Below are 22,665 nucleotides of genomic sequence, written 5' to 3'. Positions count from 1 at the left end.
CGGGACCTCTGCTTCCTGGGACGCACAAGTTCTCAACTGCAGTGAGGACGCGTCGGTGAGGACCCAGGACTGGTTCCGCCGCTTGGACCCGCGATTTCACCAGTTTGTCTGCACAGACACTGCAGGTACTTCCCCATGCGCATCAACCACCCGGAGAAATGCGTGGATGGGAAGGTGCACCTCCTCATGGTGGTCAAATCCGTTATCGAGCACATGACCGGCGGGAGGCGGTGCGCAAAACCTGGGGCAAGGAGCACACTGTGGATGGGAAGAGATCAAAACTTTATTTCTTCTGGGAAGCCCGACGACTGGAAAAGACACCAAGAACCTCCAGAAATTGATCGAGTACGAGAACCTGATCTATGGGGACATCCTCCAGTGGGACTTCATGGACACCTTCTTCAACCTGACCCTGAAAGAGGTCAACTTTCTCAAATGGTTCGACATCTACTGCTCAGGCGTACAGTTCATATTCAAGGGAGACGATGACGTGTTTGTGAATACGCACAATCTGCTGGAGCTCATCGGCTTCAAAGTGGAGGAGCGCAAAGAGGCCGATTTGTTTGTGGGGGACACCATCTCCAAGGCGATCCCCATCCGAAACCGGCAGAGCAAGTACTACATTCCCAAAGAGCTGTACGATAAGCCATATCCACCTTATGTCGGAGGTGGGGGGTTTCTCATGTCCTCCCAGCTGGCCAGGAGGCTCTTCGTGGTCTCAGAGGACCTAGAGTTGTACCCGATTGACGATGTGTTTTGGGGATGTGCCTACAGAAGCTTCACTTGGCCCCAGAGATGCACCCGGGCTTCAGGACCTTCGGCATCACCAGACGCAGGGTGAGCTCCATGAACAGCGAGCCATGCTTTTATAAAAACCTCATCGTGGTGCACAAACTGAGCTCGGAGGAGCTGCTCAGGATGTGGAGCGTGGTGCACAACGAGGAACTGGTTTGCGCTCAAAGGACCTCCATATGATTGTTAATTGTCAATTATAAACGAAAGTAAATCAATTCATTAAAGCTGAACTGCTGGTTGGAATAGACAGAAGACCTGAGTTTTTAACTGGTCATGCATGATGATCTTCACTGACTCCCGTAGTAGGGGCATTTTCACTCAGTAATGACGCAACCATTTACAGAGTCATCAATATCAACAGCAACATTTATTTCCCAGTGATGGTTTTGTTACTACACAGAACATCCAGATGTTGCATTTCCATTTTCTGTGTGTAAAATTAAAAAAGGAGGCAAGCTATTCTGAACAGGTTGGGTTTCCTCTTCACTAGTCCTGCTACCTAAACCACTATGACTCCACAGTGTGCAAGCATCAGAGGAAGGTTTCTAGGTTTCTGATTACTGATGCAATTTCAAATTGGTGATCCATCACTAAATCTGAGAACCAGCTTTGATGCAGAGACATGGTTGTAATAGCTTCGGTGCGTTTGTGCAGGCATGAATAAGACTTGACTTGTTACATCCAGGTGTTCCTCTGAAACAGCTGATTTTATTATTATTGTGTCAATTTCTGATTTCAGGATTTCAGTGCGACTGTGAAAGTGAACTGTATGGAACACAGCACGGAGCACAGAAAGTGATTTTTTAAGGGTACTGACATTGTAAAAATCAAATGAATTGGTTTTCTTAAGTTAATATATTGTTTTATTTCAGCTTTTATTTTATTTTTAAGAGTTACTTCATTTGTGTATGATTTTGCAGAAGCAAAAACCAAAGAAACTAAAGGGATATTGTAGATTTATGTCTGATAGTGTAAATAAAACTGGAAAACCCTTGTCAACTTTGCATATATAGAATGAATGTAGCAGCATTTGATTCATATTGATGTTTGAACAGCTGGGGAACAGCATGGGAAAGATTGGGAATAAGGTGACTGTCTCAAGTTCTACAACTTTGTCAGTTTCATCTGATTGCTAAATAAAGGGTGTTAGAGTTGCTTATCACAGATACCTTCAACTCTTAGGTTTAAATAGTATCGAAAACCTTTTGTCATGTGAAACCACTTCTGCAATGTTCAACTTAATGCAGCTTTATTTAAACAAATACAGGTTCGTTTGCAGAAAAAAAAAATGATGCCAAAGTAAATACAGACTTCTATGCACATAAAAACACAATAAAATATCCACTGTTGCAATAGTCCTCAATACAGAAGCACATTTAAGCCAACATGGTGGATTGGTAATTTAGAAACCAAATATACTCTCTCATACACCAACTCTAATCAAGTTGTTTAGTTGTTTCTCCACTAATAAAACAGTTACTGTTCTCACACAGATTAATTAAGAATTTACCCTCCTATCATTACAATTTGTAAACACCTCATACTGTTTTAAGGTTGTTTCTGTTAGTTCTTGGCTGTAGACGAATCACAGATATATTACAATCAATATCGTCATAACACTGTACTATAGAAGTAGTAAAATTATAGCTATTATTATAGTTATAGTCATTATTGTGAGTTCTTATACTCTGACTTTGTGGCTAAAATCATTTTAAAGCCATTGAAGTGCCTTAAACTGTTTGTTGATTCAGCAGAAATCAAGTAGACTTGAAAAAAAAAAACATAAAACAGGTGCTATACAAATTCTACTGTATACCGTACATTCATCTGCATTTTGTGTTTATATCATTTGAATAACTCTGTTAAGTTAAAAGGTCGACTTGTGAGCATATAAAACTGTGCCATCTACTCAAGATTGTCAGTAGGCATTAAGGAAAACAAATTAAAGTCCAAACTGTGCTGAAAATTCAGCGGTGAAGAATCATCTCTTTGGCAAAGTGCTACTTCATTTCTTTTATATAATTTATTTAAGATAAGAAATAAAAATAAATATGTAAACAGATGGCAAAGCGTGAAGCTGACAGCAAAGCTACACTCAGGTTGTCCGTGGCTGTAGGACTGAAACATCGTGTGCTGCAGGGTTGCCAAGGGAGGAAAAGTCTTCTCCTTGTAACCAAACCTCCTTCTTACTCTCCTCTCAGTACTGCTTCTACAAGGAGAGGAATAGTTTCTAAGTGTGCTTCCCTGGTGTATGTCCTTTGGCCAGGGGTGCCAGGGCTGGGATCCGGCTGCCTCTTCCCATGGGTCTGGCTCTGGCCCCGACCGACAAGGCCTGCTTTAGCTTGGCTCCACCGACAGCCCTGCCTGGACACACACACACACACACACACACACAAAATGACATCCTTACAGAAAACGTTTGTAAGCCCTTTAACACAAAGACACCCCTCTGTTCTTGTATACTATTTACCACTAAACAAAGCAGCCTGCATTACCTGCCAAGTGAGTATAAACAGAAAGGTTTCGTGACGTCAGCAGCTCATGATGATGTGGGTGCATACTGGGAGAGATCACCTCATTTCATTACGTATTGTCACTGAGTCTATGCTGCGGGTCTCTTCACAAGGCTTAATTTCAATAGATGCTAATGCTATCCAGTTCTGTCAGCCTACAAGTGGAATAACAAAATGTCAAAAAAGGCCACAGATCCTTCCCTTTATCAAAAGTAAAATGGGATTAATATTATATGGCTTAACACCTTTGATAATCTATTTCCTGGGGAAAACCCTGTAAAGTACACAGATTTACAGGTTAGCTTTTGCTCCTTAAGTGTTAAATTCTGACTATGCACACAGGCAAAGTAGTGACTTATTAGAAAGGTTTTTAGAATCTATATATCAGCTGGGTCATTATGACACCTTGTGGCACCCCTGGTGTAAAAGGTCAGCGGATCTGCCCTCCTGCGCGTCTGACCTCCTCTGGGACCTACCTGTTGTTATCAAAGTTGCTTTAAGTTATGATCCTTAAGATTTCAGTCCTGGTTGATTTGGCAACACACGTGGTTACTGGTGATAACTGCTGGTGTGTTTTATAACACAGCTTCCAGACTTTTAGACCACTGCGGCCAAAAAAACCCCCACTCCTTGAGCTGCTACACTTTCAGAAATGCAACAGACGAAGAGCGAGTGGTTAACAATGTGTTTACAGCGCAGGCGAACAAAACATGGGCTGAGAGGAATCACAGAACCGTGTTGTTTTAATAAAGGGACAGTCAGCAATGTTGGGCAACAGAAAAAACTCAACTCATCGGCTTTTGTCTTTTGCATCATGTCCAGTATGTGCGTGCATCGTTTCCTGTGATCCTGTGATCGGTACACATGCATGGGTACACAATTTAAATAAAAATGGGGTGTGATATAATGAGCCTGATGGATTATAACTTTAATATATTCAGCAGCGGTCCTCTAGCCCAACAGTCACATCAAGATGGTGATCAGTTAGTTATTAGTAAGTAATGTGACATGTCACTCAACAAAACAATGGACATCCACACTCATAGAACTGTACAAAAGTAGTGTTTTGTGATATGATGTAGCTGTAACTGGGTGTTTCAATCATTAACAATCTACCTGCAACCGTTAATATGATTGTGAAATATCACTCAAAATGTATAAGCTGCAAATTAAATCCGCCACTATTTTCATGTGCCTCATGCTGTGAGTCAGGAAACCATAGTGGAAAAGCTGCAACATGAAATTTTACCAACAAGCATGGGCACTTTGTGTAGCTCCAACACTGAGCGTTGGGGAGGTAAGGTGTAAGCAGAGGGTGTATGAATGCTTTACCTTGTGCTGGCTGGGTTCTCTGGGACACCACAGTCCTGCGTGAGTTTTGTTTACAGCCCTCCCTTCCCATGAGGTGAGCCTTCCAGGCCTGGAACAGGGACAAAAGTAGCTCAGTGAGTCCGTTTATCTCAAAGGTACTTTCTCAATCGGGACAACCATGGGTGACTGAAGGCCCAGTCAGGGCCCGAATGGCTGCCCTCCCTCCCACTAACACTGTAGTCTTTCATTGGGTCTACGCTCAGAGCTCTGGCAGTGAGAGTGAAACTTTGTGAGGTTTTTTTCTTTATTAATTTTTAAGGGTGTGTGGGGTGAGAGACTGCATGTTGTGAATCAGATTTTGAATCACAGCAGAAATTGAGTTACAACTCAGGTTCTTTAGCGTTAGTTAGTTTATCTCTGCCTGTTTTGTTTATTTGATTTTGGTCAGTCTGTTCTGTGATTCTTGTTTCTGCATGTTTACCTGTCTTGTTTGGTTGTGGTGTGTATATTGGTTGGTGTCCATGTACCTGTTAAGTGTTTTACATTATGTTCTAGGTGTGGAGCATGAAGGGACTGCAAACTTTCACTTTCACTTTGTTGTCCAACCATGTGTTGTATACCGATAATGATTCTTGATCACTAATAGGTTGTTCAAAGCTTTACTTAATAGTTTTAAAATAGTTTCATGTAGTTCTTCTGGCTTTTTTATATTTATTCCAAACCAACTGCTGCCACGACTTGCATTAACATAAAAAATACATTACTCCTTGAAATTGTTTACAGCCAAAGTCAAATCATTATAGTTTGGTTTGGGAAAAGTGGGCAAAAGAGAGTGGCTAAACAAAATTTTGTTTTGTTTTGTTACAGACAAGAACTCAGAGTGGACAATCCCCAACCTCACATAATGATGTCTCTTAAACAAATAATTCTATAACCAATCACAAGCCTTTCCTGGACCCTCACCAGTTTGCTTTCAGATCCACAGAGGATGCCATCTCCACTGCCCTCCACTCAGCCTGAGAAAAACAGTACCTACTGTACAACATCAGAATGCTGTCTGTGGATTTCAGCTCAGTGTTCAACACAATCTCCCCATGAAGCTGATCAGCAAACTCAGCACTCTGGGTTTAAATACAACACTCTGCACCTGGATACTGGACTTCCTCACAAACACACCCCAGTCAGTTCGGATTGGAGGACTCACCTCCTCCACTCTAGTGCTCAACACCGGAGCCCCCCAGGTCTGTGTGCTCAGCCCCCTCCTGTTCACGCTGTACGCCCACGACTGCATCTCCGACATGGAGAGAACTCTGTTGTGAAGTTCGCAGATGACACCACCATCAAACTTCTAATGTGTAAATTAATCATTCCAAGGCCATTTCTGTTCTTAAAGGTAAGGGTTAAATAGAGTGTGTGGAGTGGGATCAGGAGGGGGATTGTAATTAAATTAGAGGCAGTAGCAGTAAGATTTGAATAATGAAAAAGCTATCTAACAGTGACTCAAGTAGGAATGGTCGAGGGAAAGAATTTTTGTTCAACCCTGGGGATGCGTAAAGAGATCAAACAGGTCCAAGCCTGGGCTGGGGGGATGAAGGCCTGAAGGAGTACCAAAACCTGACAAACTGGGAGGCTTGGACTTCGATTAGAGGGGGAATGAGACTCAGAATTTTTAGGCAAAGAGATGGCTGACTCTTTCAAAATGAATAGGCACACTGAGCACACTGACCACACACGGTCACATACTAGGTTTTGACCTAGTCTTCTTGTTTATCAGGTAGTTTACACCTTCCTTCTGGATCAGCCAATCAGAAACCAGGAACAACAGTATCCAATTCTGCCAGCACACAACGACGACGAGGCATCAAGTTATAAACTACCTCTATCAACCTATCAAGCAGCAATCCAAATGGAGGTACTCTTGTCTTGTACAGTGTTGTAATTGACTGTCCGGCTTCCCAGAGTCGGAAGTGGGTGTTTGTGCACCTTCCGCATACCATTGTGCCTTCTTGAAAGACGAGTTGCATGATTCATTAGACTCCACAATGACAGAAACGTAACAGAAGACAAATGGAAGGAGACACTGTTCCTACATCTTTTAGTGGGGCGGAGAATCTTTTACACTGCATGTCTTTTGAAAAGTTCTCTATCACACAAACTACCCTGTGATTATTTTATATAATATCCATAGTTGAGATTATATTTAATGTATGCTAATATTTTTGTATAACCTACTTTCATGACATATCCTCATTGATAACTTCTAACTGTTCTAGCTAATATTTACTAGTACCAGTAAAACTGTAAATCTTTCTAGTTACAGATGAACCATTGCCCACACAATGGTGCTCACAGCACCAAGCCACCTCAACAAGAACTCCACTACTGCTGGAATTAAAGATAACCTGAATTATTAACTTCAGTCCCATGTTTATAAATAACAGCATTATCCTAAACCACCCTGACTACAAAAAAAGATTTAGGGAATGTAAATGCAAATATATATATCAAAGTTTTATCTATAAACAGCTCATTTCTGTCTTCACTACATCTTAAACTAGCGTAATAGGAATGTGAAGAATGTGATGGTACTGTATCTTATGAAAATTGAAACAGCCTATTAAGGACAAAGGGTCCCCCTGCTTTGAAGTCTTTAAACAACAACAGCGGTGTTTTACTTGAACACCTGTTTGCTCCTCAAGCCTAATTTTAGATGCTTTTAGAGTTTCTGTGTTTAATTAAAAGAGGGAACATAGAAAAGCTCAAGTTCTTTGAAAACCTCAAATGAAGCTAGATTTACCACATTTAGCTTATTTTTTTCCTTCTTCTCATAAGTTTCAATTTGTGATTGTTTAGGAAGCAGCTCTGTCCAAGTGACCTAGGTTTTTCTGTTTTTTATTTTGCAAAGAAACAACTGGCAATATAGCATATCACAAAAGCTGTGCAATGCTGTACATCAGCTCATGATTTGCTTTCTAGCCATTGCTTTACAAGGACACATAGTCACAGAGATGGGAGTGACAACTTTACTGTTGGCTCTCTCTCTCTCTTGTAATTTGCATGCACGGACTCTCACCTCCTCTCCAGGCATGAAGTTGTTGTGACACAAAGGACAGTGGTTGGAGTCTTTACCCGAGACGGGGGCTGAAACGGAAACGCAACACCTTTAAGCCACCTGTTATACAATTACAGAAAAAGCCCCCAAAAACTCCAGAGAAAATTAGCAAATTACACCACTGAAGGAGAACAGTTTGAAATACAATACACTTTTGAGGCATGTGAACATCGGGATAAACACAGTCTATCCTAACTCATAATTACTTTAAGTTAACTCATAATCAGCAAGGGTAGGCATGTGACTGGTGGTAGACACGTAGTGTAAGCCGTGATACAGTAAGCCTCTTTCTTCAAGTTAGGAGGTACAGTAACAGTGAACTGGTAAAGGCCTGGTCACACAAGCATTTATAACTGCCATATTTCAGCTGTCAATGTCTGATACGTTTCTTTTTTAAATGGTGTTAACCTTTGTCAGCTTAGCAACTGAGCCAACTTCCTGTTAGCAAGTCAGCTAATTTTTTACCTGTTAGCTCGCTAACTAACCCCACGAATCATCACTTCACTAAACTTCTATACTTCTGTGTGTACTGGCCTTACTTAATCCCCCAATTTTAGGACAACACAGCTGGACAAGGATCTTAACTCTTAACAGTCTAACATACAGACAAAGTAACTAATAAATCGTTTTTTAAGCCCAACAGCAGAATCTCCTTGAATGGCCTGGCCTCAGTCAAACTGAGCATGTGTTTCTCTTATTGTAGATTATATTGTAGGCAGATGTACAGCTGGCTGCAGTACAGGCTTTACAGAGCATCACTGGAGCAGATACCAAGTTTCAGCTTCACCCTGTCATGTCTGGCCAAATATCTACAAACAAATATTCAATATGATGGCTTTTTGTTAGATGATGTTGACTTGTCCAAATGAATTACATCCCTTAAAATTGGGGAACTACGTATAAGGATGACAAGGGTGTAAACACTATAATATTACAGCTATGTCGCACTTACAGTCTTTGTTTCATTTCATAATCCAACAAACTGGAGCAACAAAAATGTGTAATGTTTACAATTCCGGCATGGTAACTTTGTTGCATGTCAAAGAAAATACACCTGTATAAACTAAACCAAACAAATCAAAATGACAAACAAAAAATCAGATGGTTTTCATCACATATAAAGCATTTTCAGAAAATGTCCAATGGTATGAAAGAGTGGGACTAAGAACTCACGGTTGCAGGCAGGACCTTGGACATGGCGAGCCAGATCTTCCGTGGCCATGGCCTCTGAGCAGCGTGGGCACTGGCTAAACTTGGACCTGCTTTCGCATTCACCCAGTAGGTGCTCTGTGAGGCTGGCTATCTCGACTACCTGTGAACAGAATGCTGTGAACAGAGCTGTGCACAAAGTCTGAGGTGGTGCTAGGCTGAGGTCCTTCTCTCAAGAGAACTGAAAATACCAATGAAAATATAACAGTCTACCTGTCTACATTCATCGCAGCGTCTCAGCATAGGACAGTGTTTCCAGTAGTGAAGGTCCAATCCATCCTCTGTGAATGACTCGTCCGTTTTACCGCAGAATATACACAGGCTGAAAGATCAGATCAGGCTGCAGATCAGATCATATGCCTTTACAGCATTCGCAAGTACTGCGGCACTAATGACATAAAAATATTACACTAAATGAAAGCCAAATAAATACTTATGCTGGGAAAAGAAAAAAAACACTAAACCTGTGAGTTTGAGACTAGGCTTATTTTCCATTTACATGTCGTTTTTTTTGCATCTTTCAATTATTCTAGTGATTTTTTAAAGCTCTCCATTGAATTATGAGCCACTTACTTGTCCAGATAGTTGACAGATTGTTGGACGTCATCACTGTTGGTAACCTTGTTCTGGGGCACTTTAGTGACAGCTGGAAATTAATCAGAAAGTATCTGTTACTTGTCATAACTGCACTAATTGGACGCCACCCTTTCAAGTATCGACCCAATGGGATTCAGCACTTTATAATAGAAAGACTGTACAGATGTTAAACAGGATGTAAAGACTTTGGGCAAACATGTAGGGTGCATTATTTTGTTAATAGAGCTTTGTAAATGTATGCTTTCATAGCTGGGTGGTGTGCCTGCACTCTATTTCAATAGGTTGACGGTAGAGATGGCTGGCAGCATCAGTGTCATGCCTGAGATGTTGATATAATGCATTCAAGTTGAGTTGATTCTGTTATTGACATACAAAGAAAGGTACCATCCTTGGAGATAAAGTGGTTAAACTCATGACTGCACTGTTGCTGGGCAACTGACAACAAAAGTAGACAATGAAAGGCTCCCTATGATCTTTGAAAATGGTCAATGATTTTTGCTTTTTTACATTTTAGTGCCATGCTGAAGAAACAAAAGAAAAATTAGGACAAAAGTAACTACCATGGGTTTACAAGTCACATGTCACAATTGAAGCCCTTTGAACTACCTTAAAATTTCCACTTGCATGTGGACGGATCACATTTGAAGGCATTAGTGCAAGTATTTGCACGTCTCAAAAGACTACGTCAGCCCCATATTGCTGTTTTGTGCTTCAAAGCAATACAGCCCTGGAGGTGTGCAGTATATAAGGATGTTTTACTTTATTAAAGAACAGCTTTATGTTAAGTAGGAATTGATGTGCTTTTGTCTTCTTTATATTCAAACATGTGTACGTACTTGCTTTGCCAGCTTTTTGGGACTGTTTCTCAACTTTGGCAGCTTCTTTCTTGGGCATTGGTCCTTCGATGCTTTCATGTCCTCTCTCCTTCACAAGCAAGCAGAGAAGTGTGAATAGATGTCATAAGCACAGTTCCAAAAACAAATTCTATCACACAAGGAAAGCCTTAACAGCAATTTCAGATAGATGAACTGAATTTCTGACCACCTAGAGAGAAAAAATTCTACCAAGTCTGTGTGGAGTCATAAATACAAATTAGTAACCATTACAAGAAGTGATGTAATTGCAGTCTGATGACTGTTCCACCTACTGTGATCTCCTTCAAGGCAGCCAGCTGCTCCTGAAGGGAGTGGATCTCCTCCTTCTCTTTTTGCCCATCCTGCTGACCCTTCTTCACAGTCTGGGTGAAAAGTGACACACCATCAGCCTCTCAGTTTTAAATTGTCCTCTGTTTGCTTCTTTTCTCCTGTCTTTCTCCTGTTAATATAATTTCAACATCACCTCGCTAACTTTCATTTTCTTCATTTGAAGTTGAACGGCTTAAAGCTCTGCAGACTCTTTGGACTGCAGTGACAAGATGAGCACATGATCAGACATTTTAGCAGTTGAGCACTCCTCAACAGAATGGCCATTACGTAATGGGAAGACTAGGTCTCTAATAATACCTGTAAGAAATTAAGCTTGGTCACTGGGTGAGTCACAAACTTTATGTTAAAACAGTTGGAACACAAGCTGGCTTACTGACTGGGAACACTAATACAAAACATTAAAAAAAGTCAATAGATGCATGCATGGTTCTGTTTAGCCACATGCAGTAACAAAGAGACAAGACTGCCTGTAATGGCTCTGTTAAACGAAATGGCAGAGGTAGTTTACTGTCTATGCAACATGAAACACTGCCTCCTCTTCCTCGTTACTGTCAGCTTAAAAAAATAGAAAGACACGGTGTCATGTAGTCTCCTCTAAGAAGCTGAACTCTTTTCAGCTTGAGAGAGTGCTCCCATCTGCCACGTCTGACAGTTTCACCGTCCACCTACCAGCTGCTCCTTGTTGATTACAATCTGTTGAAATGAACAGTGTGAACACACCCTCTGCCTGGGAGTTTGATGCAAATTATTTTAACACAGTGAAACCCATCCAAATGTCAGAAAATTTATATTTTTATATATATAGAAATACGATATTTTAGTTATTCAAATTTTTCTTCTTGAAGTGAAGATGTTAAGTATCAACGAGAGATTCGTTTGCATTGAAGTAAAAACAAACACTTCTTACACGAGTCTCCACCAGCTTTCCGTCAATCTTGGCAAAGCCATCGAAGAGGGATTTGTAGAGGAAGTTCTTCCGTGCGGCGGCATCATTGTGTGGAAGGTAGCTGAGAACAGCAGCTCTATACTGCTGGTACATGGATAAGATGATGCGCACTGCCAGCTCTCGAACCGCTGATGCACTGTGCTCCAAAGCTGCTGTACAGAACTGACAGAGAAAAACTGGGTTTCTAGTAACATGTGAATATTGAGCAAACATTTGACTGACTGGATGTTACTGTTCCAACATATACCATTAGACAGCTTCAGCATTGAAAAGAGACACAACCAACAGATCCACAGAGCATCAGAATGATGTTTGTGGATTTCAGCTCAGCATTCTACACAATCACCCCCTGATCGGCAAACTCAGGACTCTGGGACTGGATATTGGACTTACTCACATACAAAATCTCGCAGAGTGGTGCTCAGAGAACAATCTCCTGCTCAATGTCTGCAAAACCAAGGAGCTGATCGTTGATTTCAGGAAGAAGGAGATAAAGACACACACTCCTGTCTACATCAGTGGAGCTGAGGTGGAGCAGGTGAACAGTTTCAGGTTCCTGGGAATCAGCAGCACAGAGAACCTCACATGGTCGTCTCACATCTCCAGGCTGGTGAAGAAAGCTCAGAAACCACTATATTTTTCAGGTCAAATTCCCACGCCAACGTCTTGTCAGCTTTTACAGAGGAGCATCCTTACTGGAAACATCACTAACATGGGATGTGCACGGCCCAGGACCAGAGGCTCTGCAGCGGGGGATTAAAACTGCTCAGAAGATCATTGGTACCCATCTCCAGAGCATCAGTGATGTCGGTGAGGTGCCTACGCAGAGCCCAAAGGATACTAAAGGACAGTACCCAACCAGCCACAGCCTGTTCACCCTGCTGCATTCTGGGAAGAGAGATAGAAGTTTCTGCTGCCGCACCACCAGACTGCAGAGCAGCTTTCCCCCCCAAGCTATCAGACTCTTACACTCACATTCATCCTTAGCACTGCTCCTTTGATTATGGTTTATTTCTGTTCACCATTTTTAGAATTGCTTTTATATGTATATTGTCTGCTACGTAGCAGAAGGGAGTTTACAAACTCAGTTTCACTCTACACCCTGCTGTTTTGTGACAAATTAATCAACCTTGTACATTCATTTAAAAAATAAAGACTTTTTTGTTGTTGACATGACACTTATTTGGTACTCCAAGTATGATTTAATTTAAAATGATAAACAACAGAAAAGGGGAAAAAACTCTTCTACACACTTAGAAACCACCAGACCCATGGGCAACTAGTGATCATAAACCTGAGCGGATTACCATACGTTGACACACTTAAGTAAGCAGGTCTCTGCAGTAACCTCATATGATAACTGTCATGCATATTAGAAACCAAGTTTCCATAATCGGAGTAGGGAATTAGGGAAAACAGATTTCCCCAGCTACAAATCTCCTGGAGAAAGCCAATGTCTTGGTCACGAGATTGCATAACCGGGTTTCTATTCTTTATACCTATGCACATGTGGATGACAAAGTCAGATTATCAGACTCTCAGATTGTATCAATGCAACCATATAATCAAAATAAATATAATTCAAAGTCTGACTCAAATTGAAACTAATGCTGAACATTTGACTATTTGTAAAATTCACATGCAGGCTTATACGGAACAAATATGAAATCTGATGACAAAACAGTCAACACTCAACACAGATGTTGATTCTAATGCATGTCTTTGCCTTATGTAGGCAGTTTAAATAACTTTGTGTGTAGGTGACATACAATAAAACTTGCCTTGCCTTACCTACAGTATGCTGGGGAAACAAGGCAGGCCACAGAAAATATTCAGCGCTTGTTTTATAAAGGACGATGTCAAAGTTTTATGAAGCAATATTTGCAGTCTAGTTTCAAGTGCAAAACAGCAACATTGTAGAGAAAGTTCTTGGAGGAAAATGCACATCGTGACGTAAAAAGAGCCCATTTTCGGACATAATCTCAGTTCCAGAGGAGAAATCCCACTGGAGAGCATTAACATCCAGAGGTAAAATGTGTGCAAAGGCCCCCCATCCCTAACTCAAGAAGTTCAGGGACAGCTTCCCATTATTCTCTGTTGTCTCTGCCTACCGCCCACTTCTCATTTTAATTACTGAAATTCAATCACCACTTTTTTTCCACTCTGGCTCCCGTTTTGGAGCAGGTCACCCAGGTAACAGCGAAGGAAAGAGGAAAACCTCTGTAGAGCTGTCAAACAGGCTGGTCACATAAGCTAAAAAGGGGAAGATGCCAGTAAAAGTTTTAGCTGTGAATTTAGGGATTCAGTCATTAACCAAGTTTCTCGAGTGTATTAAATGAATTAAAAGATATAATCTATTGAGTGCGGCTACTACCACCAAACCGAAGGCACGGTGATGGTATATGCCATTTTTTGCACGTATTGGTGGGATTCATTCATATTTGGAAAGGAACATTAGATTGTAAAATCTAAGTATGAGGAATTATTTTAAGCATCACACCTACTTCACCACCTTCACTGGCACACGCTGATGCTTACATGTCTGGTATATCTAGTATATCGTTTTCTTTCTCCACTCACACACACACACACACACACACACACACACACATAGTTGAAACTGTCTGATTTAGGCTGCCTAGCCACAACATACAGTATATAAGAGTTGTGAGTTTTGGTCATGCTTTGTGTGTCCTGAGGAAGAAGACAGCTATCTGTAATGGGTCGGCACAGTAAACACAAAGTTTACTGCAGCAACCAAGTACCTACCCTGAACCTTCTGTACTTTTTAATTAAAAGATAAGCTGCCATGTAACAGTAACAGATCTGTATCATATCCATCTCTGTTAGCCTGGTTTTAGACATTCACAGCAAAAATCAAGGATGCATAACATTTTTAGAATCTAGGTAATATGTGTCCACAGTGCCGATGTGACAGTCAGGAGAAAAGGCAAGCTGTGGAATGAAGCACAGCCCGCCTGTCACATCTCAATCCAGACTGGAAATGTTTCCCAGGTAAACATAGGAGGCAGCCAAAACAAAGGGTACAGGCGCTGAGCAAGCTTGCACAAACATGCAAACACAGGCCACCCCATGCCACCTGTGCGGCTCTGGCTTCAGAAGGCGGAGGAACTCAGAAGAAAAACCTAACAATTTGCTCTCACTGATAAAAGCTGTTTAAAGTCAGAAGGAGGGCTGAGTGGAGGGGGATGGGTGGAGGACTGGTCGTAAACTAGAGATGGGAGGACAGGGTGGCTTGTTGTCCTGCCAGACCTGGTCAACAGTTGGATAATTTGCACGTAGATGTTAGGTCACTGCTGGAACCCAGAGGAGTGCAGGGGACGCAAAGTGAATGCCAATGGGGACAACATTGGGTGAACTCAATGGCCACAGAAAGCCAGCGAGGGACTGCAAACCTTTCAGTTACTCACACCAAAGTTACTAAGCCTAACAGAAAATCTGCTTGACGGATGTCTACTTTTAAAGTCGAAGAATACAGGCTCGACACTGTGCAGATCTCTATAGAGAACATGTGCTATCATGTTAAAGAGGAAATGTTGTAATTGCTATTTCCAGATTAGAAAGAGTATCAGTGGGGAGGCAGAGTTGACTCCCCGCCAAAAAAGTATAGAAATCTTTGATGACCTGTTAGATTTTGACCGCTGACAGCTACAATGGCATTTTTGGGGGTGGCTGCTACTAGTACTTCGTGCTTTTTAAATCTATTTTTGAGATTTCACAGCTATCAAATCTCCTAAAAATGTACAGTGAGTCTAAAGCCTTGTGATCCTGAGCTAACAGGTTTAAAAAGATAATTGAGACCACAGCCATTCTCCAGTTCTGTATCAGAGAATAATTTCAATGAATGAAAAAGAATGGATAGTTGCAGTTAGCATGTTTTTGGTACTTTACCTTCATGACATTGTCCATGGTGAAGCCAGAGTTCTCCGTACCCAGCTCAGGTAGTAGCTTCTCAAGCAGCTCGGCCCGACTCCGAGCCAGACGAGAAGGGAAGTTGGATTTGAACGGCTTCACCAGCTCACCAGGGATTACCTGCAGGCCGCGTACATCCTTCAAAACAGCAATTTCCTAAAAGAGGGACATGAGAAAGAGACAATGTAACATGTAAAAATCATACAATATCATTGTGGAATGCACCTTTAAATTAAGTAACGTGTGTGTGCTGTAAGCCCCTAACAGCGTGAAACAACACATGGTGATTTGTCAGTCAACACAAGCATCTGTTGGAGAGACATGTCATGACAGAGAAGTTCAGAGAAGTGTACAATTAAAGCAAGACGGAAAAAGGCTCTTGGAAAAACCTCTCAGGGTTTGTTTTGTTTTTTTTGTTGCAATTTTAACCACATCAGAGGAGTGGAATGTATGTTGAAAATATGGGGGGGACACACACGCGCATACACACACCAATCCCTATATAATTTGTTGTCAACATACAAAGAGGCATTCAGTCATTGTCCTAAAGGAGCTCTGAACAGATCCAGAAGGGCAGGGCAATGAATTCAGAGGACCGACACTCATGGTAATAGTCCGCGCAATTGAAACGGAAGCTCACGGACATCCTCCCTTTCTTACTCAACACACACCCACAGACCCATGCATGAGTACACTGTAATAACACTAAGCATCCATCACTCAATTCACCAGCCAGCACTTTCTAGTTTCACCAAACAGTCCATGTGCACAAATAACAAACACCACCTCTTCTGTATTGAACCCGTATGTGTGAGAGACCCAGGTTCGAATCCACTGTGAGACACCAATGTGTCCCTGAGCAAGACACTTAACCCTAGTTGCTCCACAGGCGTGCGACCTCTGATATATATATAGCAATTGTAAGTCGCTTTGGATAAAAGCGTCAGCTAAATGAATAAATGTAAATGTATAAGGAGGCAGTCTAGGCAGTCCGCTTGGCTCCAACATGGGAGAGCACCCCAGACACCTCCAAACTCAGTCTGTATGTCAAGCTACAGTACACCTCTGATTCAGAATTTACAAGCAACATTATTTTAGTGATGCATCTTTCTTGGACGAATCAACAGGTTTGGATGATTACAGAGGTAAAGTAGTATATTTTGATAACAGCTGCATCAATCCAACAACACGGCCTCAATACTGGGGTCCTCAGGGTTCTGTTCTGCCTTCCTTCCTCTTTTCTCTTTACACCAAATCCCTTGGCTCTGTTATTCACTTGCGTGGCTTCTTCTACCAAAGCTATTCAAATAACACTCTATTAATTAAGTCTTTTTCACGGTCTGAAACCCGGGTGGCAGAACGAATCTCTGTCACTTTTCTCAGTGGACATTTGCTCACCACCTGAAGCTCAACATCAGCAAGAATGAGCTGCTCTTCCTTCTTGGCAAGGCCACTTCCATCCACGAACTCTCAATTATCACATACATCCATTCCTAACCCAGGAGGTGGTGCAGGTTCTGGTCCGGGCCTTTGTCATCTCATGCCTTGACGACTGCACCTCACTCTTGGCTGGTGTGCCTGCATGTGCAATCTGACCTCTGCAGCTCATCTAGAATGCAAGACGCTCAGTAGGTCTTCAACCAACCCTACACCACTCCTGCACTGGCTACCTATGGCTGCTCAAATCCGATTCAAGACATTGGTACTTGCCTACCGTGCAAGTACTCTACACAGACTTGTTCAGACTGCACCTTAGCATTTTTAGAAGTGAAGCCTCTCTATGAGCTCACTCATAGGATCACAATTAGCTAGGCACACTCCAATATGCTGTTTGCAGTCACGCGATTCTGATGATGCTCAAAACTCAGAATGAGGCAGGAAGTGAAAGGCAGAACGGCCGAGATGAAGGAAAGCCCGTACAGTGCTAGTTACTGTTTACTCATTGTGTTGTCCCAGTCAACTTGTGTGTGGAATCTGGAATCGCCCAAGTTATTCAATTAAAAACCTATTTTCAGGTCCCAATGACCTTTGATTCAAAAGTGTCACCTATTCAGTGTCCAACCAACTGCCCCTTCTTCTTTCCACTTCGAAGTCTGTTCCCCCGTCTGTTTCCCTCCCGTTAGAATTGAGTTTCCCATAGCGCCAAGTTTAAATTTCACTCCATAGATTTGACATTTATTCATCATTTTACTATTTAGCTGTGGTCTAATGACTTTCTCATGCTGCTCAAAATTCATAACCATAACAGATCCACCTTTCATTCATACATTTTGTATTCATACTAGCTTGCTACTAAACTGGCTATAGCCTGTCAAGCTGGTGCCATTTAACAGTCAGTCTTGGGCTTGGGGGAAGTGGTGTTTATTGTGGTTAGCTAAAAGATGAAAGATCAAATGACATTCTTTTTTTACTTCTTGAACGGAAGTTCCGGTTTTGCCCTTTATAGCATATGTGCAGTAAGACTATAGTGAATCATTTTTCATAAGAGTATGATTAATCTATGAGCACACTGTTGTGGTAATGTTATTATTTTGAGGTAATCTTTCTTTATTAAATGTATTTACATGTTTTTAAAATGGAATTTTTTTTGGTTTGATCATTGCAAAGTTGTATTGGTTTGAATCTGTTTGTGTTTGCTGTCATGGTGTCTAGGTAACTGTTCCGCCATGTAGAGTCTTATATAGGCCCGCCTAATGGGATAAGCGGGTTACTGAAACCCTTTGTATTGGTTACTAGATGACACAAAGTCTACCCTGTTGATATGTGTAGAAATTCACTATGAAGAAGACACTACCACTTCAAATTGAGATATAATAACCATAGACAAATGAGATTAACACAGAGGACATCAGCAGCCTCTTTAGTACATTTTACATTGCATATCACTAAGACTGTGTTCGACGAAATATCTGCTGTATGCTTTACAACACAATGTGTTTTATGGATAAAAAAGAAAGAGAGTGCTGATTTTCCAACATTATTCTACAAAAGCTTCACAAAGCTCTACTCAAAGGAAGATGGAGGGGGAAATGAGGCAGACTGCAAAATTCTTTCTCTTTAGTCAACACAAAGCTGATAAGGAGGCAGAAGGCAGGCTGACAGGAAGCAAAGGGTTAATGGAAATCAACTTGTGCCTTTTGCGACAAATAAATACGTCAGTCCAATGTGTTACAATACCTGTATGAAGGCAGAGGCTGTGGCTCGGAGGCGGCCAGCTGAGTCTCCAGTCCTGGCCAGCAGGTTAGGCCAGGTCTGCTCCAAGCAGTGGGTCACCTCAGCCCGGCCCAAATTTGGGATCAACTGGCTCAGCAGTAGAAGCAGAAGCTTCAAGGAGGCGTGGAAAACCTAAGGGAAGAGCCAGTAGACATTTAGCTCCAAACTTTCCAAGAAAAGCTAGCACCAGGGTGAAGACAATTAACAGAGAGGCTAGACTTGGCAATGTTTAGTTTCAGTTAGTTATGCAGTATAAGTATGCAGATGGAGAGAGACAATCAGTAGTTGTGAATGGAGGTTATTGCAGCTTTGTAGTTTTATAAAGGTTTTTATATTGTACTCGCTAACACGCCAAAAAGATATATCCACCAAACAGTAGAAAGCAAAGACGCCAACTAACCTGTGTTTTTACAGGGTAACTGAATTAACAGTGCTTTCTAAACATTTTTGGAATTTTGTGTTTAACCTGGAAAAACATGACTAAAACCCTGGGCTTCATTCAGATTCAGGATGTAATGACACGACATGCAGCTCAGACCACTGAGTTTCCAGAGAAGTGTCTCTGGAGCACTACCCTTTTCATTACCATACAAGCTGTAGACGACTTCCAGAGAGGGGTTACAAGGCCATCCTTGTCAAAACTGTTTGTTTAAGTAAGCCTGCTCTGTGAGAGAGTAATGGGTTGCATATGGTACAGGGGTAATATTGTTAAGATTATGCATGCGTGAATGTGTGCTTATGATTTCACAACATGAACCTTAGTTCTGTTTGTAAAATGAATCCAGAGAACGTGATTTATAGAAGACTTTGACAGTGACAAAGTAAAAATATCCATACCGCCTTTATACTGCTTTACTGGAAGCAGTTGTTTGATCAACTTCAACTTCATCACATTCAAAGCATCCTCACCAACATAACTTTTTTGTTTGTTGAGTATTTGACTCACAGAGGACACTTTATCCAGGAGGGCTTTCTTGACCAGGAAGACTGCAGCTCTTATCAGGTTTCTCAACTCCTCCCTGGGGATGGCGGGTGGTAGCTCCAAGAGCTTCTTGTACACAGCCAGCAGAGCATCCTCTCTGTAAGACCAGGTTTTGGAATATGCCCCGGCCACCTGGGAAAGAAGACAGGGCAAAAAATTTGCCACAGGGCAGCGAAGACATCACAAATATCAGTTATTGGGGTATTTTAGCAGATATATTTGCATATATGCTGCGTAATGTACTATAAATAGATCATATTTCACACCACATTTTCTAAGTCACCTCAAACATATCTTTAGCATTTCTGTATTGCGGTATCTTGTTACTTATCTGCTGACATTATTGCCGATACAAATATACTTGGCACAGCCGAAAAAGGAGATAACACCTGGCTAGTACAGAATATCATGAAGGGATACCAAAAAGTATTTTTTGGAGTACATAGAAATAAAAACCTGGGAGAAAGTAAAACCCTGAGTTAGCTTTGCTAATCATGTTTTTCTGCCTTTCTTTCTTACCAGGCTTTCTCCATAGACCTCTATTGGCAGGCCAGCCTCTCTCTGGGCTTTCTCTGTCAGGGGCTCTGGCTCTCCACTCATCTCAGGGCTGTGTGGTGTTTTCTGGGTATCGAGTTGGGGAGAGTGATGCTCTGCAGGGCTCTCCACAGGTCGGTCTTTCCTCTGAAGTGTGGGCAGTGGTCTCTCGTCATAAGGCACACTAGAAACCTGTCAACACAAGACAACAACATTGGCATTTAAAGCTTGGAACATTATATTTACTGTAGCATGATCAATGCCGAATCTGATAAACATTTTGGTATCATTACTGATAAAAAACAATTACACTCATCTGAAAGTTGGCCTTAGTTATAATCAAGTTGTGGTCAGAGAACTGATAATCTTTCCCCTGGAAACCCTGCTCATGACCTTTACGGGACTCAAGGTTTTCTCGATTTACAACAGGAAGAACTCACAGGGAATGAACAACAAAGGTTGATAGCCAAAGTCTGACAATTTAAGATGTTTTAGTAAATTACAACTTGCTCACAAACCCTGCAATAACAAGGACTACTTCTTTATATTGACTATTTTCCAGTGACATTCATGGTAATTTGGGAGAGTTTCATTAGTGTACATTGCCTAAATATCTTTCAGCTCAAAGGCTCAAAGAACTAACTAAACTAGACTTTCAAGGCTGAAAAGGAACTCCATCCCTTTGAAAAATGTATCTGCCCTTGTTCTTTTCACTATCACTAGCACTTGATTACCGAATAGGTTGATCGTTCAACATCATGAATGTTTAACCCCCTCTATAGAACCCCCAAGCCCAACAAGCACCCTGCTGCCTCATACAAGGCTCAAAGCCCTGCCTTGAGGCCAGGTTGGCAGCCGCTGGAGTCAGCCAACTGTTGCACACTTTTAATTAAATACTGAAACCCAAACCTGCAGTTGGGCTGGTCTCAGTAGGTGGTGAGTAAAGCATAAAAGCTCCCGCTGGTCATAATCTCCCTATGTGCTCCATGTTCCAACACTACAGAGGCTTAAGGCAGGAGACATGTTCCCAAGGTGCTGCAGAGAGCTAGGCTATTTTTATAAGAATACAGGAATTCCTGGAAAGCAGAAAAAGCTACAGGTCCAGCGGTCTACAAATGGATCATTAATCAGAAAACACAGGGTTTGTCATCATTGACTGTCCATAAAGTCTTCCAATGACTATTGGACAAGTTCTCCTGTTTTTAAGTGTCTGTAGGTGCAGGACATGTTTCATACTGGGTAAATATGTTGTGATGTATTGGATTGTGAACACATTTAAGAAAGCGGTACTTACGTCAATCTTGGGTACAGCAGCAGGGGCGCACGGCATGTCAGGTTGGCTGCTCACTTTGGACGCAACCGTTCCTGTGTCTGACTGTTGGTTCTGAGCAGCGTTAGTTGTTTTCCCCTTCCTGAATGTTTCTGTGGACACAAGGGGCTTGGTGGGGACTGAGCAGTGACCTGAGGGCTGAAGACAGGGAGACTCCTGGGCTGGGGATGAATCTGCTGCCCTCGTGATCTGGTGACATGGTGGAAAGGAAGACCAGAATTTGCTTTAGGCCGAATAAGTCACCCCCCCCCCCATGTCCCATAATTTGTCATCTTGTCTAACACCAACACCTTGGAGAAAAATGTAACTTGTCCATTACACCAACAGTCCCCCTGCTGTTACCACACTGGTAAATCAGTGGTTCGTGACTGACCATTGCCATGTCCAGCAGGTTGTGGACCTCCAGCTGCTGGTAGACGCTCCTCCTGTACTCCTCCATCAGCTCCTTTTTCTTCTTGGCAAGATCATAGTCTTCCTTTTCGATGGCACATCGCTTCTCCACATCATATCGAGCCAAACGCTCCCCTACCTAGAAGAGCCCAGCACAAGGAAAAGTAAAAACACACCTGCAGTGACACAGTGACCCACTGCATGTTTAGACGACTAAACGACTTTTGTATGAGTCTGCTCATGGTATCATGTTTGTGCCTATACTGACCATCACAGTTTATAAGCCGACTTCCTAGTTTCAACTTTGACTTACTGCTACTTTCTGTAGTTGTGCACAGTATTCATCTGCAATGAGAGATTGTTACCAATGTTTCAGGTGAGCTCACTTTTATTTTTTCCTCCACATAAAGTTAAGCCATTGTTGTTTACAACCTGAGTGTCTGATTGCTAGTGTTATTTGCCACCATAGACCTCATTGCGCTGATGTCACTGTGTTTCCAGATCTCAACGATTCCGTTGTTAAGGAGCTGGCTGGTTTAGGGATTTAGGGATTGACTGTCACGAGCAGTTCTGCCATGCACAATAGTACGGCCCT

General features: G+C 41.9%; 1 protein-coding gene and 1 pseudogene across 1 annotated transcript; one reads left to right on the top strand and one right to left on the bottom strand.

Annotated features, from left to right (window-relative positions):
- The first annotated feature begins 7 nt into the window (after positions 1 to 7).
- LOC119915301 lies at positions 8 to 996 on the top strand (annotated as a pseudogene).
- A 1,565-nt stretch (positions 997 to 2,561) lies between these two features.
- On the bottom strand, positions 2,562 to 22,209 carry LOC119915302 (centrosomal protein of 104 kDa-like; the record flags this gene model as incomplete). Its single annotated transcript, XM_038734843.1, is given in 15 exon segments — positions 2,562 to 3,159; positions 4,641 to 4,728; positions 7,693 to 7,760; positions 8,905 to 9,043; positions 9,154 to 9,262; positions 9,514 to 9,586; positions 10,374 to 10,461; positions 10,685 to 10,774; positions 11,650 to 11,850; positions 15,601 to 15,777; positions 18,799 to 18,966; positions 19,781 to 19,948; positions 20,336 to 20,542; positions 21,645 to 21,869; positions 22,054 to 22,209. Coding segments are annotated over 15 exon segments (2,091 nt in total), but the record flags the coding sequence as incomplete, so codon positions are not given.
- Positions 22,210 to 22,665: the final 456 nt, after the last annotated feature.

The sequence above is a fragment of the Micropterus salmoides genome, unplaced genomic scaffold, assembly GCF_014851395.1.
Source record: "Micropterus salmoides isolate LMB-PRFRI ecotype aquatic unplaced genomic scaffold, ASM1485139v1 Ms_hic_scaffold_2047, whole genome shotgun sequence".
In the NCBI taxonomy this organism is placed as follows: domain Eukaryota; kingdom Metazoa; phylum Chordata; class Actinopteri; order Centrarchiformes; family Centrarchidae; genus Micropterus; species Micropterus salmoides.
Note: the sequence above shows the minus strand (reverse complement) of the source record. Positions and strands in the feature narration are given on the sequence as shown.